The 22,933-nt window shown below is 42.9% G+C and overlaps 1 protein-coding gene across 1 annotated transcript in view; it reads left to right on the forward strand.

Moving 5' to 3' along the window:
* The first annotated feature begins 558 nt into the window (after positions 1-558).
* P2RX7 (purinergic receptor P2X 7) overlaps positions 559-22,933 on the forward strand; it is a 52,521-nt gene continuing 30,146 nt past the window's right edge. Inside the window, exons 1-2 of the mRNA XM_065889357.1 lie at positions 559-683; positions 21,947-22,115. Of these exons, the coding sequence (XP_065745429.1) occupies positions 559-683; positions 21,947-22,115 (294 nt within the window). The remainder of the gene's footprint in view (positions 684-21,946; positions 22,116-22,933) is intronic.

Below are 22,933 nucleotides of genomic sequence, written 5' to 3' on the forward strand. Positions count from 1 at the left end.
CCAGAGTGTTGTGAGGACGTGAGGGAGGGAGGAGCGGGGAGACCTTCATTCATCCAGTGTTCACATACATCTGGGGCTAAATAAAGGGTTGTAGAAATGAACTAATCAGTCTCTGAGTGGGGCTTGAGGCAATGGAAAGATCTAGGCTTTCTTAAGGCACAGTGGAAGCTCTGGGTCTCCTGACATTTGAAGGGCTGCCCCTTTACCCCAACTGAAATGAGCCCCAAAAGAGTGAAAGGAAAAAGGGGATAAGGCAGAATTCTTAAAATGCCTTTCCTTTGAACACCATCTTTGTGCAGGCCTCCGGGGGAGGCCAGCTGGGGCGGGGACATCCGCCAGCTGGGCCTGTAGGACTTGGCTTTTCTTGTTTATTCTCAGCCACATCTTGGGCAGCTGCCAGTGCCCGCCCTGGCTCTGACATCATTGGAGGAACTCAAACTTAAAGGTTCCTGCTAAGAATAAGGACGTTTCATTTTCCTCTTACTGTTGGGTCTGCTGTGGCCGGTCTGGGAGGGTTGAGCCCTGGTCCGGTCCCGAGTGGAGAGCGAGCCTCTCACCATGACAGCCTGTTGCAGCTGGAACGATGTTTTCCAGTATGAGACAAACAAAGTCATCCGGATCCAGAGCACGAATTATGGCACCATTAAATGGTTCTTCCATGTGTTGTTCTTTTCCTACATTAGGTAAGTGGGCTGTGGGGATGACCTTAAATCTCTGCAGTGGCTGGCAGCACAGAAAACCTCAAGGTCCAGCTTCTTGTGCACATCCTGAATTCCCTGTGGTTTTAAAATCTGAGACATGAGGCTCACAGCAAGCTGGGGAGAAGTGGGAGTCAGGAGAGGAAGCAGCAGGTGGGAGTTTGCCAGTTTCCTGCAGGGAGAAGCCACGAGAAAGGAGGGTGACACTTTCGGTTCTAACCCAGGACTGCTGGGGCGAGCTGGGCAGGGCATGCCTGGGGCAGGTGGGAAAATGCAGGGCAACACCCTGGATTCCCAGGGAGGAGTCAAGGATTCAGGTCACGCCTGGTGATAATGCTGGCATCTACACGAGTCATCACCGCTTAGGGGGAGGAATAGGACCAGACGTGTAAATGTAACTTTAGGTCCTCACCAGGGTCAGAAAGACCCTCCTTGCTCCTTTTTTTTTTTTTTAACAACTTATTGAGATATAATTCACATACCATTCAACTCACTCATTTCAAGTGTATAATTCAGTAGATTTTACTATATTCAAAGAGTTGTGCAACCATCAGCACAATCAATTTTAGAATATTTTCATCGCCTCAAAAAAAAAGAAACCAACCCACTCCCTCATCCCTTAGCCATCACTCTCTCAATCCTCCTATTCCCCTGCAGCTCCAGGCACCCACTGATCTACTTTCTGTCTCTATGGATTTGCATATTCTGGATATTTCATTATAAATGGAATCATGCAATATGTGATCATTTGTGTCTGGCTTCTTCCACTTAGCATTATGTTTTCAAGGTTCATCCATGTTGGAATATGTATCTCTACTGCACTCCTTTTTTTTTTTTTTTGGCTGAGTAATACTCCATTATATGGATATACCACTTTTGGGTGGAAATTTGGGTTGTTTCCAGTTTTCGGCTATGATGAACAATGCTGCTGTGAATGTTTGTGTACACGTTTTTGTATGAATGTGTCTTCAGTTTTCTTGGGTATGTACCTAAAAATGGAATTGGTGGATCACTTGGTAAACTTTAATTTTACTTATTTTATTTTATTTATTTATTTTTATTTATTTATTTTTGCTATGTTGGGTCTTCGTTTCTGTGTGAGGGCTTTCTCTAGTTGTGGCAAGCAGGGGCCACTCTTCATCGCGGTGCGTGGGCCACTCACTATCGCGGCCTCTCTTGTTGTGGAGCACAGGCTCCAGACGCGCAGGCTCAGTAATTGTGGCTCACGGGCCTAGTTGCTCCGCGGCATGTGGGATCCTCCCAGACTAGGGCTCGAACCCATGTCCCCTGCATTGGCAGGCAGATTCTCAACCACTGCGCCACCAGGGAAGCCCCTAAACTCTAATTTTAATCTTTTGAGAAACTACCCAGTTGTTTTTCACAGTGGCTGCACCATTTCATATTCCCACCAACAATGTATGTTCCAGTCCTTCACATCCTCATCATCACTTGTTATTGTCTCTTGGATTATAGGCATCCTAGTGAGTATCTCGTTGTGATTTTGATTCATATTTCCCTAATGGCTAATGCCCCCTTGTTCTTTGTGATGGTGGTGATGATGATGATGATAACTTGCATCTATTAGAGAGACAATGCAGTTTACCAGCTAAAAGTTAAAGCAACTTATTTCATAAACCTGGCTAAGTTTCCTTGATCAAGTCACTTAACATATTATAATTATACAAGAAAAGGCACGACAAGCTCTTATCAATGCCTAGCATAGGGTAAGAGCTTCACAAATGGTAGCTTTTTTCTTTTTTTTTTTTTTTTTTTGCGGTACGCGGGCCTCTCACTGCTGTGGCCTCTCCCGTTGCGGAGCACAGGCCCCGGACGCGCAGGCCCAGCGGCCATGGCTCACGGGCCCAGCCGCTCCGCGGCATGTGGGATCTTCCAGGACCGGGGCATGAACCCGTGTCCCCTGCATCGGCAGGCGGACTCTCAACCACTGCGCCACCAGGGAAGCCCAATGGTAGCTATTTTTAAAAAATAATCTTTTTGAGTATAATAGGTACTTTCATATACACTCTCTCCTTTGACCCTCAATGTAATCATGCCCAAGCTTGGGATTTCAGATCTGGAAATGTGGATTCAAAACTCCTTCGCCGGGTTTCCCTGGTGGCGCAGTGGTTGAAAGTCCGCCTGCCGATGCAGGGGACACGGGTTCGTGCCCCGGTCCGGGAAGATCCCACGTGCCGCGGAGCGGCTGGGCCCGTGAGCCATGGCCGCTGAGCCTGCGCATCTGGAGCCTGTGCTCCACAACGGGAGAGGCCCGTGTACCACAAAAAATAAATAAATAAATAAAAAACAAAAAAAACCCTCCTTCACCTTTATGAGCCTTGGTTCCCCATCTGATATTATTAGGATTATCATTATTTGAGTCATATGTTTTCTATGCAACAAATATTAAATAATAAGCATGTATATTAAAATTCTAAAGACATATTACTTAGACCAGATAGCACAGAATGGATAATAAAGAATAAAGTTAGTAAATTCTCCCTTATGAATCAATACATAGATCATATGTCACAATTCCACATTGTGATGCGGCTTCCTGGTGTTCTTGGGTCTAGCACGCAATGTCTTAAGATTGCTGTATATATATGAACAGATTATTATGAGAACACCTTATAATGATATTTCTCTTTCACATGGCGGAATCTTTTCTTACGAGCATTTAATTCCCTCAAATTCAGTTGTACATGTTCCACAGGAGCATGGAGAGAGAGCACAATTTAAACAGTGCAATGATTCAGCAGTTGGGTGCCCCAGAGTAAACGTGAGAATGGGGTTCCCTCAGTCAGTTTCTGTTCCCACACGCTTCTCATAGCATGAGCATCTTGCCTCCCTACCTGTGAACATTTTCCACTCAACATGTCCCCTAAAATAAGCCAACTCCTTCACCTCCACCTTTGAGACCCAAGCTTTTCAAACATATGCACCATGCAACAACACTTTGGTACACAGGAAATAGCACAGGGTGCTGGGCATGAGCAGAATTCATCTTAAGGAATGGATGGGGACAGTACCAGCCTTGACCTACACAATAGGGACCACTTCCTGGACCCCACACTTTAGAGACCACACCCTGGCCCTCTGCTAGCTGCAAGCTTCCCCACGGAGTGAGGAACCTGTGGGGCTGTATTAGTTTTCTGTTGCTGCGTAACAAATTAACACAAACTCAGTGGCCTAAAACACCATCACTTATTAGCTCACAGTTCTGTAGATCAGTAGTTTGGGCCCGGCGTGACTGGGTGCTCTGCTCAGGGTCTCACAAGGTTGAAGTCAAAGTGTCAGCTGTGCTGAGTTCTCACTCTGGGACTCTGGGAGAAAAGTCACTTCTAGGCTCCTTCTTCCTGTTGGTAGAATTCAATCCCATGCCGTCATGGGATTCAGAGCTCTGTCAGCCAGGGGCCACTCTCAGATCCTAGAGACCACTTGCACTATTTACCATATGGCCCCTTCCATCTTCAAGCCAGTGATGATACAATGTTTTCATGCCTCAAATCTTTGACCTCTCTTCTGGGACCAGCCAAAGGAAATTCTCTGCTTTTAAAGGACTCATGTGTTTGGGTCAGGCCCACCCAGATGATCTTGCTAGCTTCAGGTCAACTGTATAGTATAATCTAATTGTGGAAGCATTTCCATCATACTCAAAGTTTGGGGGATTAGGCAGGGTGTGTATGCCAGGATACAGGAAATATGGGTGTCCCCTTAGAAGTCTGCTGCCTCAGGGGCAGAATGTGCCAATCCAGAGCACTGGATGCACTCCCCCCATCCCACCATGCTTGGTATGTAGGACCCCAGAATTCTCTTCCCAAATGGCCCTTAACCTTTTCCCAGATTTATCCTCTTGAGAGGAGACCATAGCACCCAGGGGCATGCTCCTGAGATCAAGGGATGGCCAAGGGGCAGCTGAATGCAGGTGGAGGGTGTGGGGGGGGCTTAGGCATACAGTGCAGGGCATCACAGAGCTGGGAGGAGCCAGAGTGAGATGAGAAGCGGGGTGGGCTAAGGGCTAAGGGTCAGAGGCCTCTGCAACCAATGCTTCCAAGTTCTGGCACAGAATTCTGAGGAGTCCAAGAATTCTAAAGTTGAATCTGGCCTTCCAGGTTGTAATGAAGGTATGTCTGGGTAGATGAAAAAACACGTTTCATTTTAAAGTCTGTTATGACTTTTAGGGACTTCCCTGGTGGCGCAGTGGTTAAGAATCCACCTGCCAATGCAGGGGACATGGGTTTGAGCCCTTGTCCAGGAAGATCCCACATGCCGCAGAGCAACTAAGTCTGTGTGCCACAACTACTGAGCCTGTGCTCTAGAGCCCGCGCGCCACAACTACTGAGCCCGCGTGCCACAACTACTGAAGCCCGCGTGCCTAGAGCCCATGCTCCACAACAAGAGAAACCACCCACGCACTGCAACAAAGAGCAGCCCCTGCTCACCGCAACTAGAGAAAGCCCACGTGCAGCAATGAAAACCCAACGCAGCCAAAAATAAAAATAAATAAATTTATACAAAAAAAAGTCTGTTATGACTTTTAAATGTCTGAATAAGCAGTATGTGGACCTCCACTTGTTCTCTTGCCCAGTTGTCAATTGCCTGTCATTGCTGTAACAATTAACCACAAACTTGGTAACTTAAAACAACGATTTATTCTCTCACAGTTCTAGAGACATCTAAAATCAGTATCACTGGGCCAAAATCAAGGTGTTGGCAGGGCCACACTCCCTCTAAGTCTCCAGGGGAGAATCCTTCCTTGCCTCTTCCAGCTTCTGGGGGTGGCCTGTGTTCCCTGGCTTGTGATCACATCACTCCAATCTTCAAGGCCAGCATCCTTGACTCTGCTCCACCTTCACAAAACTTTCTCCTGTATGTGTGTGTGTGTGTGTGTGTGTGTGTGTGCGCGCACGCGTGCATGAAATCTCGTTCTGTCTCTCTCTTATAAGAACACATATGATGGCATGTAGGGCCTACCTTGATAATCCAGGATCATCTCACCATCTAAAAATCCTTAACTTAATCACATCTGTAAAGACCCTTTTCCCAAATAGGGTAACAGTTATAAATTCTGGGGATTAGGACCTGATAGCTTTGGGCCCATTATTCAGCCTACTATAGGAGGTATAGCCCCAGGCATTCAGCTCATTGGGGATGGCAGTGACTAAGATTCTGGCACTCATTCCCAAACATTATTGGCATGAGTTCCCACCTTAGGGCTTAGCAGTGGCTGGCCGAGTCTTTTCTCTAGAACAGTCCCTGTTCTCTGGGTGTTGTTCCTGGCTGTGTAGTGTCTCAGCAATCCTGGTTTTTGGTCCTCCAAGAGATTGTAAGAACTGCCTAATGTCCTTTAAAATCTCTTTCTTCCTTTACTTTTTAACAACTTTATTGGGGTATAAATTTATATATCACAAAATCACCAATTTTAAGCATACACTTCAATGATTTTTTAGTAAATCTGCCAAGTTGTACAACCGTCATCATAATCCAGTTTTAGAACATTTCATCACCCCAATAAGATCCTTCATTCCCATTTGCAGTCACTCCCCATTTCCACCCCTGGACCCAGGCAACCACTAATCTATTCCCTGCCTCTATAGATTTGCCTTTCCTAGACAATCTTTCTTCTTAAACTAGGCAGAGTGAACTCTGTTGTTTAGAACTAGAAACCCTGACCAATATAATACTAATATCTCCTAATTATAGAAGAAGAAATGATGACTCAGAAAGGCTAAGTTACTTACATAAAGTCATGTAGGTAGTAAGTGGTAGAGCCAATGTTGAACCCAAGTATCTCACCCCAGAGTCCAAGCTCCCACTAAAGTACTGCAGAGAATGGAGGAGGTAAGAGTACAAACGGAGGGAGGGAGACAATGTAGGAGGCTATTGGGTCATCCAGGTGAGAGTTAATGGTGATCTGGTCTGAGGAGTGGTAGAGGAGAGAAGTAGACTGTTTTGAATAACATTAGGAAGATAAAACAAAAAAATTTGACAATTGAATGGATGGGGGGAATGAGGGAAAGGATGAATCAGGGTGTGTGCCATGTTTTGGCTTGGGCAATTGAAGCGTGGTGGAAGAACTTATGGAGATAGGAAACGTGAGGAAAAAAGCCCATTTAGGGTGGAAGATGAATTCAGAACTGAAGGCACTGAGGTTGACAAATCTATGGGACATACAAACACAGATGCTTAGTTGGATATATGAATCTGGAGTTGGAGATGTAGATTTATATATCACCAGCATACAAATGGTAACTAGAACTATGGAAGTAGCTGCAACTGACCAGCAAGAGAGGATGTAGGTGAGAAGGCAAGAGGGCTTAGAACAGACCCCTAAGGAATGCTAACCTTTAAATGATGGGAAGCACAGAGGTCTCCAAAGGATTCTCAGAAAGGGCCAACGTGGAGAACCAAAGAAAGTCAGGAGAATGTGGATTCTGGGAAACTGAGGGAAGAAGGGGAGGCAGGGAGATGGTGCATGGTCACTGGTGTCAAATGCTGCTGAGAATTTGCCAGGTCTGTGGCGTGTCTATTGGATTTACCGATGGTGGTGGTGTTCACTTGGCACGAGAAGCTTTATAGAAGTTCTGGGGCGGGGCGGGGAGCCAGACTGGAGTGAGCAGAGGAGTGAATGGAGATGCAGAAATGGATGTGGCGACTCAGTTTTTCAAGGGACTTCGCTACAAAGGAGAAGAGAGGCATCAAGTGGTAGAAGGAGAAGAATGTGGGGTCGGGGAGGGTTTATTTTTAAAATGGGAAATGATGTTGAAATGCAGATGGAGAGGAGACTCGAGAGAAAAGGAGATGATGAGATAAATGAAAATTATCATCACGTTGTCATCGTTATCAACACCATCATCATCATCGTCATCGTTGCTGTTGTCACCAACTAGCAACCACAAGGAAAGCTTGTTCTGCTCTGGGACTGTTCTAATTGTTAGACATTTCTTCCTTACATTGAACCCAAATCTAACTCCCTGTAATTTTTCCCTTTGATTAGAGTTCTGCGCTGTGATCCCTTTTCTACTGGACACTTTCCAAATGGCTGCAGCCTATTATATTTCTCAACTTCTCCAAACTAATAGCCCCAGTCCCTCTGGCTATGTCCCCCAACACAGTATCCAGACCCTTTACTATCTCAGCCAACCCCACACAACCACATTCTTGTTTGTCAAGGCTCTCTTAAAAGGTGGTGCATGCACACTTTTTTTAATACATCTTTATTGGAGTATAATTACTTTACATTGTTGTGTTAGTTTCTGCTGTACAACAAAGTGAATCAGCTATACGCATACGTATATCCCCATATCCCCTCCCTCTTAAGCCTCCCTCCCACGCTCCCTATCCCACCCCTCTAGGTCATCACAAAGCACCAAGCTTATCTTCCTCTGCTATATGGTGCTTCCCACTAACTACTTCACATTTGGTAGTGTATATATGTTAATGCTACTCTCTCACTACATCCCAGCCTCCCCTTCCCCCCTGTGTCCTCAAGTCTGTTCTCAACGTCTGCATCTTTATTCCTGCCCGACCACTAGGTTCATCAGTACCATTTTTCTAGATTCCATATATATGCACTAGCATATAGTATTCGTTTTTCTCTTTCTGACTTACTTCACTCTGTATGACAGACTCTAGGTCCATCTACCTCACTACAAATAACTCAATTTCATTCCTTTTTATGGCTGAGTAATATTCCATTGTATGTATGTGCCGCATCTTTTTTATCCATTCATCTGGACATTTAGGTTGTTTCCATGTCCTGGCTATTGTAAATAGTGCTGCAATGAACATTGTGGTACATGTATCTTTTTTTTTTTTTTTTTTTGTGGTATGCGGGCCTCTCACTGCCGTGGCCTCTCCCGTTGCAGAGCACAGGCTCCAGACGTGCAGGCTCAGCGGCCATGGCTCACGGGCCCAGTTGCTCCGTGGCATGTGGGATCTTCCCGGACCGGGGCACGAACCCGTGTCCCCTGCATCGGCAGGCGGACTCTCAACCACTGCGCCACCAGGGAAGCCCCAGTACATGTGTCTTTTTGAATTTTCTCAGCGTATATGCCCAGTAGTGGGATGGCTGGGTCGTATAGTAGTTCTATTTTTCATTTTTTAAGGAACCTCCATACTGTTCTCCATAGTGGCTGTATCAATTTACATTCCCACCAACAGGGCAGGAAGGCTCCCTTTTCTCTACAACCTCTCCAGCATTTATTGTTTCTAGATTTTAATGATGGCTATTCTGACCGGTGTGAGGTGATATCTCATTGTGGTTTTGATTTACATTTCTCTAATGATTAGTGATGTTGAGCATCTTTTCATGTGTTTGTTGGCCATCTGTGTGTCTTCTTTGGAGAAAGGTCTTCCGTCCATTTTTGGATTGGGTTGTGTTTTTTTTGATATTGAGCTGCATGAGCTACTTGTAAATTTTGGAGATTAATCCTTTGTCAGCTGCTTCATTTGCAAATATTTCCTCCCATTCTGAGGGTTGTGGTGCATGCACTCTTGCTTTGCTGGTGAAAACAGGAAGTACTTCAAGTTTTTGTCGTTTGGCAAAATGAATCAAGATAAAAAATGTGCACATCCTTTGACCCAGAAATTTATTTATTTTTTTTTTCAGAAATTTATTTTAAGGTGTAAATTTACCTCAGGTGTGAAAAGATTCTTTTATTTATTTATTTATTTATTTATTTATTTATTTATTTTTGGCTGTGTTGAGTCTTCGTTGCTGAGCGCAGGTTGCAGCGAGCGAAGGCTACTCTTTTTTTTTTTTTTTTTTTTTTTTGCGGTACACGGGCCTCTCACTGCTGTGGCCTTCCCTGGTGGTCCAGTGGTTAAGATCTGCGGGTTTGCGCCCTGGTCCGGGAAGATTCTGCATGCCACGGAGTGGCTGGGCCCGTGAGCCATGGCCGTTGAGCCTGCGCATCAGGTGCCTGTGTTCCGCAACGGGAGAAGCCACAACAGTGAGAGACCCACCTACCGCAAAAAAAAAAAAAAAAAAAAAAATCCGTTGTGTTTCTATACACCCACAATGAGCAATCTATAAAAGAAATTAAGAAAACAATGCCATTTACAATAACACACAAAAGAGCATAAGCTGTGGAGCCAGTTTTGCTATTTACTATGTGTCTTAGTTCACTGGGGCCACTATAACAAAATGCCATAGACTGAGTAGCTTATAAACAACAGAAATTTATTTCTCATGGTTCTAGAAGCTGGAAATTCCAAGATCAATGCACCAGCAGATATGGTATCTGGTGAGAACCCGCTTCCTGGTTCATAGATGGTCATCTTTTTGCTGTAACCTCACATGGAAGAAGAGGTGAAGTTTTTCTGGGGCCTCTTTTATAAGGGCACTAATCCCATTCATAAGGGCTCCACCTTCATGACCTATTCACTTCCCAAAGGCCCCACCTCCTCATACAAACGCATAGGGGTTAGGTTTCAACTTATGAATTTTGGGGGGTCTCAAACATTCAGTCTATAGCACTATGTGAACTTGGGCACACTTTCTCTGTGCCACAGTTTGTTCAGCTATAAGGTGGGGGTAACACTATAGCTTCTTTACAGGATTATTTTTGGGGAGGTTAGGATTGAAAGAGTTAATATTTATTATTAATATACACTTAGAAGAGTGCTTGGCATGTAGTAAAAGCTATATCAAGATTATCAAAAATGTTTATAAGTGGGAAAAATGAACAAAATTTCCATTTAAATATCCATCAGTAAGAGACCAGCTGGCAAATTTTCACAATTCACTTCTTAGGCTGAACCATATGAAATTGCCAATATTCTACTGTTTTGGTCTACAAAATGGGCAATTTCATATGTTCCAACCTGAATACTAGAATACTCCGTAACTATTCAAAGTGGTTACATATCATAGATCTATCTTTATCATACATTTATCAATACTGTTGTGGAAAGAGTTAATAACATATTATTGAGTAAAAACAGCAGGTTATATAATAGCATGTAGAGCATGGCCATGTTTGTGTGTCTCGGTGGGGGCATAAAGAGACATCTGGAAGATACTCTCAAAGTTTCAACAGTGAAAACCTCTGGGAGGGAGAACGTTGGAACCTTTTCATGTTCTTTGTGCTTTTCTGTGAAACGTCTACTTTTACAACAGCAAAAGGGATTCTCTTAAAAAATGTGGCTTATAAGACCTGAACTCGGAGCTCCTACTGCTTGCTGCCTAATTAGGGCATAGGGCATTGGCTTATCACCGCCCTCAAGTGGAATATTCTACTTCTCTCATCAAAGTTTTAGACAACACTAGTTTTTTGGGTTTTGTTTTCTAGATGATATACATAACATTGGTTAATATGGGTTTAGAGTTATTTAAAATTTTGGGCCTCTAAGATAAGCCTCTGCCAATCTGGGTGGTCCATGGCCTGTATTTGCATCACTGAGTTTTGGAGCTCAATGCCTTTACATGTATCCATTATATTTCCTCTAGCTGGTAAACGTTAACTAATAGGTTAGGACTCACTCTCTGCTCTCCATACAGTAGGATGCGTAGAAAGTATTGTGTTCTGCAGTAGGCGTTTTTTGAATGAGGGGGACATAGTTTGGGAAGTATGAAAAAGAAGGGTTTTCCAGGTATACTAGATGGTGGAGAAGAAGTGCAATAGTCAAAGGGTATTAGAAAGGCGGGTGATGTCTTAGCCAAGCTGTGGGTAACAAGAAACTGAACCCTCTCACTAGCTAGCTCAAGGAAAGGCAGGGCAGAGTAGAACAGGCTGAATAATGCCTCCCTGCCCCACACCAAAATTTCCATGTCTTAATCTCTGGAACTTGTCAATATGTCACCTTCTGTGGCAAAAGGAACTTTGAAGATGTGATTAAGTTCAAGGTCTCGAGATGGACAGATTATTCTTGATTATCTGAGTGGCCCCAGTGTGATCACAAGGGTCCTTATAAAGGGGAGGCAAGAGGGTCAAAATCAAAAAAAGGAGATGTGACAAGAGGAGCTGAGGTTGGAGTGATGCGGCTGCGAGCCCAGGGATGCCAAGGCAGTCTCCAGAAGCTGGAAGAGATGAGACAGACTCTCTAGTGGAGCTCCAGAAGGGGCCAGGCCTGCCATCACCTTGAGTTTCATCCTGTAAGAATGATTCTAGGCATCTGACCCCCAAAACGAAGAGAAAAATGTTTCTGTTATTTTAAGTCACAAAGTTCATGGTGGTTTGTTACAGCAGCAAAGGGAAACTAACACAACCGGCATCTAACTTGCCTTGGGGATGCAGGCTCTTCTCCACTTTCTTAGTGCATCTCTGGCTGCCCCTGGCCCTTTCCTGACCTCCGCCTACCGCTGAATGGATCAGGGTTGGACATAATCAGATTCTTCTCTTGGGATTTTAAATATAAGACACAGAGTATGCAGGCTCAACTTCTCCATGAGGCACAGAGGGTCCAGGACCAATGGTTCTCTTGGAGGCCCACGAAAATATCTATTGGCCCCCGGGGTAAGCGTCAGTTAACTGGATGGAAGGGTAGTTCACTTTCAGGTCACATCCTTTCACTCTAGTGTTACCTTTGTTCAGTGAGCTCTGTGAGGGCAAGTCAGGCTTTGCTGAGAGGCACTTCCTCCTCGTGGTGCTTTGAGGACTCTCTTACCATGGCATACAGTCAATTCCCCCTGAGCTGCCAGCATATGTCTGCGAAAGTTGTTCTCATTGAAAATGTATGGATTGGGACTCTGAAGAAGCTCTTCATAGTGGGCACCTTGCTCTACATCTGGTGAGTCAGGGGCAGTGTGCCACTGAGGACTCCCCGGGCTGACCTCACTCTCCATCCTTCCCTCCTCTGCCCCTCTACAGCTCTCCTCTTCAGCCAGCCTGGCCTGTGAGGACCCAGACTTCTATCACATTCATTCTCTGCCACCTTCCCAGACTCTTCAGCTTTCCTCTCCCCCCTCTCTACTCATCCTACAAGGTCTGGCTGAAACCCCAGCTGCCCTGTTCGCTCCAGGGGCCAGTGGTTTTGCCCTCTTCAAAATGCAGAGAATAGTACCTTCTTAGAGCCAAAAGGTCATAGGGATTAGTGAGCCAGGCAGTTATGCCGTGATTCAGGGACTAAATCCATGGCCCAGAGAGGCGGCATGGCTTGTCTGAGTCACCAAGCAGGTGAGGAGAGAGCTGCTGGGACAGTCATTAGAATGTTCTTTCCATAGGGCAGGATACTGCAAACTCTTTCTCTTCCTTTTTTTTTCCTTTGACACATCTCTGAAGCATTTTAATTCTTTTTTTTTTTTTTTGCGGTACACGGGCCTCTCACTGTTGCGGCCTCTCCTGTTGCGGAGCACAGGCTCCGGACGCGCAGGCTCAGCGGCCATGGCTCACGGGCCCAGCTGCTCTGCGGCATGTGGGATCTTCCCGGACCGGGGCACGAACCCGTGTCCCCTGCGTCGGCAGGAGGACTCTCAACCACTGCGCCACCAGGGAAGCCCCAATTCTTAAAATGATATGTTCATTATTATATAAAGGCAAGTTTTCTGATTTATGAGAGGGTTGGATTCCATTAAGGCTGATCTATAACATTTTGTGCATTTTGGGATGAATATGAGAGACTGAGCTTCCCAAATGGAGGGCCAAACAGACCCAGTGTTATACTGGGAGGCTGTTGCAGCATCCAGCACAAAAGAACATTGCACATACATGTGCACGTTGTGATGCTAGACTGAAATATATTGTTGAGTAAGTATTATTGTATTTGTCTATGGAATTACATTGAATAACTCTGTCTCATCTATGCTGATTGGATCTCAAATCTGGATCTCTGGCTCCAACGTCTTTCATTTTAAAAAAAATATATTTATTTATTTAGGCTGCGCCAGGTCTTAACTGCAGCACATGGGATCTTCGTTTCGGCATGTGGGATCTTTAGTTGTGGCATGCGGACTCTTAGTTGTAGCATGCAGACTCTTAGTTGAGGCATGCATGTGGGATCTAGTTCCCGAACCAGGGATCAAACCCAGGCCCCCTCCATTGGGAGTGTGGAGTCTTACCCACTGCACCACCAGGGAAGACCAACCCAGCGTCTTTCTTGATGAGCTTTCTTGATAAATGTTATAGAAATACAAAAATATATCGAGAATAATAAACACTCAGGTAGGACCATCCAACTTAATTACTAACCCAGTTTTTGCTCCCTGAAAACCTAGCCTTTATCCCATTCTCTTTCATCTTCCCTTATAAATATCCCCCTTGAATTTGGTGTTTGTTATTCTGTTTTCTTGGTTTTTTTTTTTTTCTGCGGTATGCGGGCCTCTCACTGCTGTGGCCTCTCCCGTTGCAGAGCACAGGCTCCGGACGCGCAGGCTCAGCGGCCACGGCTCACGGGCCCAGCCGCTCCACGGCATGTGGGATCTTCCCAGACCAGGGCACGAACCCGTGTCCTCTGCATCGGCAGGCGGACTCTCAACCACTGTGCCACCAGGGAAGCCCTCTATGTTTGTTTTAATACTTCTACAATGTATGTCTATACCTATAAAAAATATTTTTTCCTTTCTTAATTTAATTTTTTTTATACAGCAGGTTCTTATTAGTCATCCATTTTAAACACATCAGTGTATATATGTCACTCCCAATCTGCCAATTCATCACACCACCCCACCACCCACCACTGCTTTCCCCCCTTGGTGTCCATATGTTTTTTTCTCTACTTCTGTGTCTCAATTTCTGCTCTGCAAAATGGTTCCTCTGTACCATTTTCTAGGTTCCACACATATGCGTTAATATATGTTATTTGTTTTTCTCTTTCTGACTTACTTCAATCCGTATGACAGTCTCTAGATGCATCCATGTCTCAACAAATGACTCAATTTCGTTCCTTTTTATGGCTGAGTAACAGTCCATTGTATATAGGTACCACAACTTCTTTATCCATTCGTCTGTCGATGGGCATTTAGGCTGCTTCCATGACCTGGCTATTGTAAATAGTGCTGCAATGAACATTGGGGTGCATGTGTCTTTTTGAATTATGGCTTTCTCTGGGTATATGCCCTGTAGTGGGATTGCTGGGTCATATGGTAATTCTATTTTTAGTTTTTTAAGGAACCTCCATATTGTTCTCCATAGTGGCTGTATCAATTTACATTCCCACCAACAGTGTAAGAGGGTTCCCTTTACTCCACACCCTCTCCAGCATTTGTTGTTTGTAGATTTTCTGATGATGCCCATTCTAACTGGTGTGAGGTGATACCTCATTGTAGTTTTGATTTGCATTTCTCTAATAATGAGTGATGTTGAGCAGCTTTTCATGTGCCTCTTAGCCATCTGTATGTCTTCTTTGGAAAAATGTCTATTTAGGTCTTCTGCCCATTTTTGGATTGGGTTGTTTGTTTTTTTAATATTGAACTGCATGAGCTGTTTATATATTTTGGAGATTAATCCTTTCTCCGATGATTCGTTGGCAAGTATTTTCTCCCATTCTGAGAGTTGTCTTTTCGTCTTGTTTATGGTTTCCTTTGCTGTGCAAAAGCTTTTAAGTTTCATTAGGTCCCATTTGTTTATTTTTGTTTTTATTTCCATTACTCTAGGAGGTGGATCAAAAAAGATCTTGCTGTGATTTATGTCAAAGAGTGTTCTTCCTATGTTTTCTTCTAAGAGTTTAATAGTGTCCAGTCTTACATTTAGGTCTCTAATCCATTTTGAGTTTATTTTTGTGTATGGTGTTAGGGAGTGTTCTAAGTTCATTCTTTTACATATAGCTGTCCAGTTTTCCCAGCACCACTTATTGAAGAGACTCACTTTCCTCCATTGTATATCCTTGCCTCCTTTGTTATAGATTAGTTGACCATAGGTGCGTGGGTTTATCTCTGGGCTTTCTATCTCGTTCCATTAATCTATATTTCTGTTTTTGTGCCAGTAGCATATTGTCTTCATTACTGTAGCTTTGTAGTATAGTCTGAAGTCAGGGAGTCTGATTCCTCCAGCAATGCTTCTTTCTCTCAAGACTGCTTTGGCTATTCGGGGGCTTTTGTGTCTCCATACAAATTTTAAGATTTTTTGTTCTAGTTCTTTAAAAAATGCCATTGGTAATTTGATAGGGATTGCATTGAATCTGTAGATTGCTTTGGGTAGTATAGTCATTTTCACAATATTGATTGCTTCAATCCAAGAACATGGTATATCTCTCCATCTGTTGGTATCATCTTTAATTTCTTTCATTAGGGTCTTATAGTTTTCTGCATACAGGTCTTTTGTCTCCCTAGGTAGGTTTATTCTCAGGTATTTTATTCTTTTTGTTGCAGGGGTAAATGGGAGTGTTTCCTTAATTTCTCTTTCAGATTTTTCATCATTAGTGTATAGGAATGCAAGAGATTTCTGTGCATTAATTTTATATCCTGCAACTTTACCAAATTCATTGATTAGCTCTAGTAGTTTTCTGGTGGCATCTTTAGGATTCTCTATGTATAGTATCATGTCATCTGCAAACAGTGACAGTTTTACTTCTTCTTTTCCAATTTGTATTCCTTTTATTTCTTTTTCTTCTCTGATTGCTATAGCTAGGACTTCCAAAACTATGTTGAATAATAGTGGTGAGAGTGGACATCCTTGTCTTGTTCCTGATCTTAGAGGAAATGCTTTCAGCTTTTCACCATTGAGAATGATGTTTGCTGCGGGTTTGTCGTATATGGCCTTTATTATGTTGAAGTAGGTTCTCTCTATGCCCACTTTCTGGAGAGTTTTTATCATAAATGGGTGTTGAATTTTGTCAAAAGCTTTATCTGCATCTGTTGAGATGATCATATGGTTTTTATTCTTCAATTTGTTAATATGGTGTATCACATTGATTGATCTGTGTATATTGAAGAATCCTTGCATCTCTGAGATAAATCCCACTTGATCATGGTGTATGATCCTTTTAATGTGTTGTTGGATTCTGTTTCCTAGTATTTTGTTGAGGATTTTTGCATCTATATTCATCAGTGATATTGGTCTGTAATTTTCTTTTTTTGTAGTATCTTTGTCTGGTTTTGGTATCAGGGTGACAGCGGCCTCATAGAATGAGTTTGGGAGTTTTCCTTCCTATGCAATTTTTGGGAAGAGTTTGACAAGGATGGCTGTTAGCTCTTCTCTAAATGTTTGATAGAATTCACCTGTGAAGCCATCTGGTCCTGGACTTTTGTTTGTTGGAAGATTTTTTTTTTTTTTTAATTTATCTATTTATTTATTTATTTGTTTTTGGCTGTGTTGGGTCTTCGTTTCTGTGCGAGGGCTTTCTCTAGTTGCGGAGAGCGGGGGCCACTCTTCATCGCGGTGCGCAGGCCTCTCACTGTCGTGGCCTTCTCTTGTTGCAGAGCACAGGCTCCAGTCGCGCAGGCTCAGTAGCTGTGGCGCACGGGCTTAGTTGCTCCGCGGCATGTGGGATCTTCCCAGACCAGGGCTCGAACACGTGTCCCCTGCATTGGCAGGCAGATTCTCAACCACTGCGCCACCAGGGAAGTCCTGTTGGAAGATTTTTAATCACAGTTTCAATTTCATTACTTGTGATTGGTCTGTTCATATTTTCTATTTCTTCCTGGTTCAGTCTTGGAAGGTAATACCTTTCTAAGAATTTGTCCATTTCTTCCAGGTTGTCCATTTTATTGGCATAGAGTTGCTTGTAGTTGTAGTTGTAGTAGTCTCTTAGGATGCTTTGTATTTCTGCGGTGTCTGCTGTAACTTCTCCTTTTTCATTTCTATTTTTATTGATCTGAGTCCTCTCCCTCTTTTTCTTGATGAGTCTGGCTAATGGTTTATCAATTTTGTTTATCTTCTCAAAGAACCAGCTTTTAGTTTTATTGATCTTTGCTATTGTTTTCTTTGTTTCTATTTCATTTATTTGTGCTCTGATCTTTATGATTTCTTTCCTTCTGCTAACTTTGGGTTTTGTTTGTTCTTCTTTCTCTAGTTCCTTTAGGTGTAACGTTAGATTGTTTATTTGAGATTTTCTTGTTTCTTGAGGTAGGCTTGTATAGCTATAAACTTCCCTCTTAGAACTCCTTTTGCTGCATCCCATAGGTTTTGGATGGTCGTGTTTTCATTGTCATTTGTCTCTAGGTATTTTTTGATTTCCTCTTTGATTTCTTCAGTGATCTCTTGGTTATTTAGTAACATATGTTTAGCATCCATGTATTTGTGTTTTTTACGTTCTTTTCCCTGTAATTGATTTCTAATCTCATAGCGTTGTGGTCAGAAAAGATGTTTGATATGATTTCAATTTTCTTAAATTTACTGAGGCTTGATTTGTGACCCAGGATGTGATCTATCCTGGAGAATGTTCCGTGCACACGTGAGAAGAAAGTGTAATCTGCTGCTTTTGGATGGAATGTTCTATAAATATCAATTAAATCTATCTGGCCTATTGTGTCGTTTAAAGCTTGTGTTTCCTTATTAATTTTCTCCTTGGATGATCTGTCCATTGGTGTAAGTGAGGTGTTAAAGTCCCCCACTATTACTGTGTTACTGTCGATTTCCTCTTTTATAGCTGTTAGCAGTTGCCTTATATATTGAGGTGCTCCTATGTTGGGTGCATATATATTTATAATTGTTATTTCTTCTTCTTGGATTGATCCCTTGATCATTATGTAGTGTCCCTCCTTGTCTCTTGCAACATTCTTTACTTGAAAGTCTATTTCATCTGATAGGAGCATTGCTACTCCAGCTTTCTTTTGATTTCGATTTGCATGGAATATCTTTTTCCATCCCCTCACTTTCAGTCTGTATGTGTCCCTAGGTCTGAAGTGGGTCTCTTGTAGACAGCATATATATGGGTCTTGTTTTTGTATCCATTCAGCAAGCCTGTGTCTTTTGGTTGGAGCATTTAATCTATTCACGTTTAAGGTAGTTATTGATATGTATGTTCTTATTACCATTTTCTTAATTGTTTTGGGTTTGTTTTTGTGGGAACAAAACATTTGTGTTTTGTTTGGGAAACTCTTGTGTTTCCCACTTAGAGAAGTTCCTTTAGCATTTGTTGTAGAGCCGGTTTGGGAGTGCTGTATTCTCTTAGCTTTTGCTTGTCTGTAAAGCTTTTGATATCTCCATCGAATCTGAATGAGATCCTTGCCGGTAGAGTAATCTTGTTTGTAGGTTCTTCCCTTTCATCACTTTAAGTATATCATGCCACTCCCTTCTGGCTTTTAGAGTTTCTGCTGAGAAATCAGCTGTTAACCTTATGGGAGTTCCCTTGTATGTTATTTGTCATTTTTCCTTTGCTGCTTTCAATAATTTTTCTTTGTCATTAATTTTTGCCAATTTGATTACTATGTGTCTCAGTGTGTTTCTCCTTGGGTTTATCCTGTATGGGACTCTCTGTGCTTCCTGGACTTGGGTGGCTATTTCCTTTCCCATGTTAGGGAAGTTTTCGACTATAATCTCTTCAAATATTTTCTCGAGTCCTTTCTCTCTTTCTTTTCCTTCTGGGACCCCTATATTGCGAATGTTGTTGCATTTAATGCTGTCCCAGAGGTCTCTTAGGCTGTCTTCATTTCTTTTCATTCTTTTTTCTTTATTCTGTTCCACAGCAGTGAATTCCACCATTCTGTCTTCCAGGTCACTTATCCACTCTTCTGCCTCAGTTATTCTGCTATTGATTCCTTCTAGGGTAGTTTTCATTTCAGTTATTGTATTGTTCATCTCTGTTTGTTTGTTCTTTAATTCTTCTAGGTCTTTGTTAAACATTTCTTGCATCTTCTCGATCTTTGCCTCCATTCTTTTTCCGAGGTCCTGGATCATCTTCACTATCATTATTCTGATTTCTTTTTCTGGAAGGTTGCCTATCTCCACTTCATTTAGTTGTTTTTCTGGGGTTTTATCTTGTTCTTTCATCTGGTACATAGCCCTCTGCCTTTTCATCTTGTCTATCTTTCTGTGAATGTGGTTTTTGTTCCACAGACTGCAGGATTGTAGTTCTTGCTTCTGCTGTCTGCCCTCTGATGGATGAGGCTATCTATCTAAGAGGCTTGTGGAAGTTTTCTGTTTTCCCTTTTTAATTGAGGTGAAATTCATAGAACATAAAAATTAACGATTTAAAGTGAACAAGTCAGTGGCATTTAGTGCCTTCACAATGCTGTGCAACCACCACCTCTATCTAGTTCCAAAACATTTTTATCTCCCAAAACGCAAACTTCATTATGCAGTTACTTCCAATTTACCTCTTCCCCCAGCTCCTGGCAGCCATAAATCCACTCTCTGTCTCAATGGATTTACCTATTCTGGACATTTTATATAAGTGGAATCATACACTAAGTGGCCTTTTGTGTCTGTCTTCTTTCACTTGGCAGAATGTTTTTTGAGGTTCATCCACAGTATAACATGTGCATCCTTTCATTCCTTTTTGTGGGTAGATAATATTCCATTGTTTGGATAGACCACATTTTGTTTATCCATTCATCTTTTAATGAACATTTTGATTGTTTCCACCTTTTGACTATTGTGAATAGTGCTGTTATGAATATGCGTGGACAGGTATTTGTTTAAGTATATAATGTTTTTTGAATTTCTTTAAACTTTCTCTCATTCTGTGGCATGCTTTGTTTACTCAATATTATGTTATTTCCATATTGATACAAGCAGCTCTCCATTCATTTTCACTGTTGCAGAACATCCCATTGGATGAATCCAACAATTTATTCACCCATTCAATGTTCAAGGACATTTAGGTTATTTCCAGTTTTCCCTATTACAAATAATACAACTTTATACTTTCTTGTATATGACTCCTTGGGCACATGTTTGAGGGTTTCTCTGGGGCATGTACCTAAGAGTGGAATTGTTGGGGCGTGGGGAATGCATTTCAAATGTACAGTACTTCATATTGCCAAATGTGACCTGTCTTTCTGTGAGTGTCCCACGGGTCCTCAACCCTGGCAGTGCATTAAAATCAACTTTAGAAAAATATATAGGTACCTGGTTAACTCTCCAGACCTTCTGAATCAGAGTTTCCAGGGATAAGACTGGGGAGCTGCAATTTTGAAAGCTCCCTAAGTAATTATACTGTACAGCCAAGGTTGAGAACAGCTGGGACCAAGCCTTGGCCCACTGTGTCTTGGTTTCCCAATGTCAGCTCATAGAGGGCAGCCATTGGCTTAGACTTCCTAATATCATTCAGATATCAGAGACTGAGCAGAGGGAAGAGACCAAAATAGGTACCTGCCAAATGAATAAACAAAGCATTTAAAATAAACTCTTAAGGGACTTTCCTGGCAGTCCAGTGGTTAAGACTCCATGCTTCCACTGCATGGGGGCGTGGGTTCAATCCCTGGTCAGGGAACTAGGATCCCATGTGCCATACGGCATGGCCAAAAAAAACCCCCAAAATAAAAAATAAAATAAACTCAATTATTCAGGGCAATGGGAGACAGGGAAAAGAGATAAATGGGGATGGAATCTACCATTTTTAGTTATCAATTCCACTTTCTCCCTCTCTTCCCCCACCATATAATTTAGATTCATATTCCAAAGAAGATATTAACAGCTAATGAATGGATCAAAAGGCAGGAAACCAGAGGCAGAGCCACATGATGCAGGTACAAGTACAGTACATGGTTAAGAGGTCTGGCTCTGGGCTATAAGGTAGACCAATCAAGGACCTCAGTCCTGCCACTGACTACCTGTGTAACCTTGGGCAAGTTCCTTCACCTCTCTGAGCCCATTCCCTCATCTACAAAAGGGTGATGATTACAGTAACTATCTCCTATTGCTGTTGTGAACATTAAGGGAGAGGATGCATACAGAGCACATGGCATGTACTAAGTGCTCAATAAAGGGTAGCTGCTATTATCAATATTATTTGTAAATCAGGTGGGTGTTTCTGGAAAACAGGAGGCTGACCTGCTGGACACACCCTTAAAAAGATGCTAATGTGTTACTGAGCCCCAAAACAAAGCTGGTGGACCAACCTGGGGTGGACTTTGGTATTTGAGAAGGCAACCTATAAATTAGGGTGTATATTAGGCAATATTAGAGGTTGGTATTGGGGCCAATAGTTTCTATGTAGTGAAAGCTCACTATGCTCCAGATATAGCGCTATGGAGTTTGCATGCATATCTCGTTCCATCCTCACAACAACCCTATGAGGTAGGTATGACTATTCTTCCCATTTTACAGGTAAGGAAAGTGAGTCACAGAGAAGGCAAGCCACTTGCCCGAAGTCACCCAGCAAAGCTAGGATTTTAATGGAGGTGACTTTCGGAACCTGCATCCAAAACCAATGCACTGTGCCTCACTTGAGAAAACCATTGATGCTTTTCTGTGTCTGCCATTTAGCTTTGCTTTGGTGAATGACAAGCTGTACCAATGGAAAGAACCTGTCATCAGTTCTGTGCATGCCAAGGTGAAAGGGGTGGCAGAGGTGAAAAAGGAGATTATGGAGAACGGACTGAAGAAGGTAGTGTGGAATGTCTTCGACACGGCAGATTACACTGTCCCCTTGCAGGTGAGCACTTATCAGCATCCTCCCAGGAATCGTCCCTGGTCACTGTCCCCAGGACCTCGCACCCCTCCCTGGGACCTAGAGCCTCACTCCAGAAAAACACTGGCCCCATTTAAAAAGCTCTATGAAAATCCCAACTGAGAAAACCTAAAAATTGCAAAATTGGGTCAGATCCAGCAACTCGAAGGAGATGATTCTTTGCTTTATCAAGTCCTACAGGGTTTCTCAAAATAGCAGTGTGTCCTGGTGCATTGAAAACATGAATTGATTCACTCACACTTGATTTATACACAGTTTTTCAGAAGCAGGGCCATCAAGTCAGCAAACTTTGCCTAGATCCAGAAAGGTAAAGAACTTTCTGCCTAGAGGGGACCAGCCCTTCTATATTGTTTGTGTGACATTTTATCAACAAAAATGTCTCCAGAAAAACACCCTTGGGTACAGTTTTGCACAAGGGAAAGGAAGGGTGTGGCTCACAGAGAAAGGGCATGAGATTGTCTCAATTTGCAAGAAGAGAAAATGAAAGTAGAATTCTCACAAGGGAGAAACTGAAGTGGGGTTGAGAACAAAAAAGAACAGATGGGGGGTTGGAGGGACAAAAGGGCACGTTGGCAGCCCTTGGGAGCTGGAAAGCTTTTCGAAACCATAAAAGCCAAGCTGCTATCAGTTTTTGTCTCTTAACAGTGGGTCATTAAAACCTCCAGCTATTTCCCAGGTGGTGGGATGACCTACTGCCCTTTCATTAAAGTCCTGGATAATCTGAACAGCCTTCTGATGGAGGTGACACCTCCACCTCCGCCTCCCCAGGTCTCTTGAATTTC

This window comes from Phocoena phocoena, chromosome 13 (assembly GCF_963924675.1).
Source record: "Phocoena phocoena chromosome 13, mPhoPho1.1, whole genome shotgun sequence".
Lineage (NCBI taxonomy): Eukaryota > Metazoa > Chordata > Mammalia > Artiodactyla > Phocoenidae > Phocoena > Phocoena phocoena.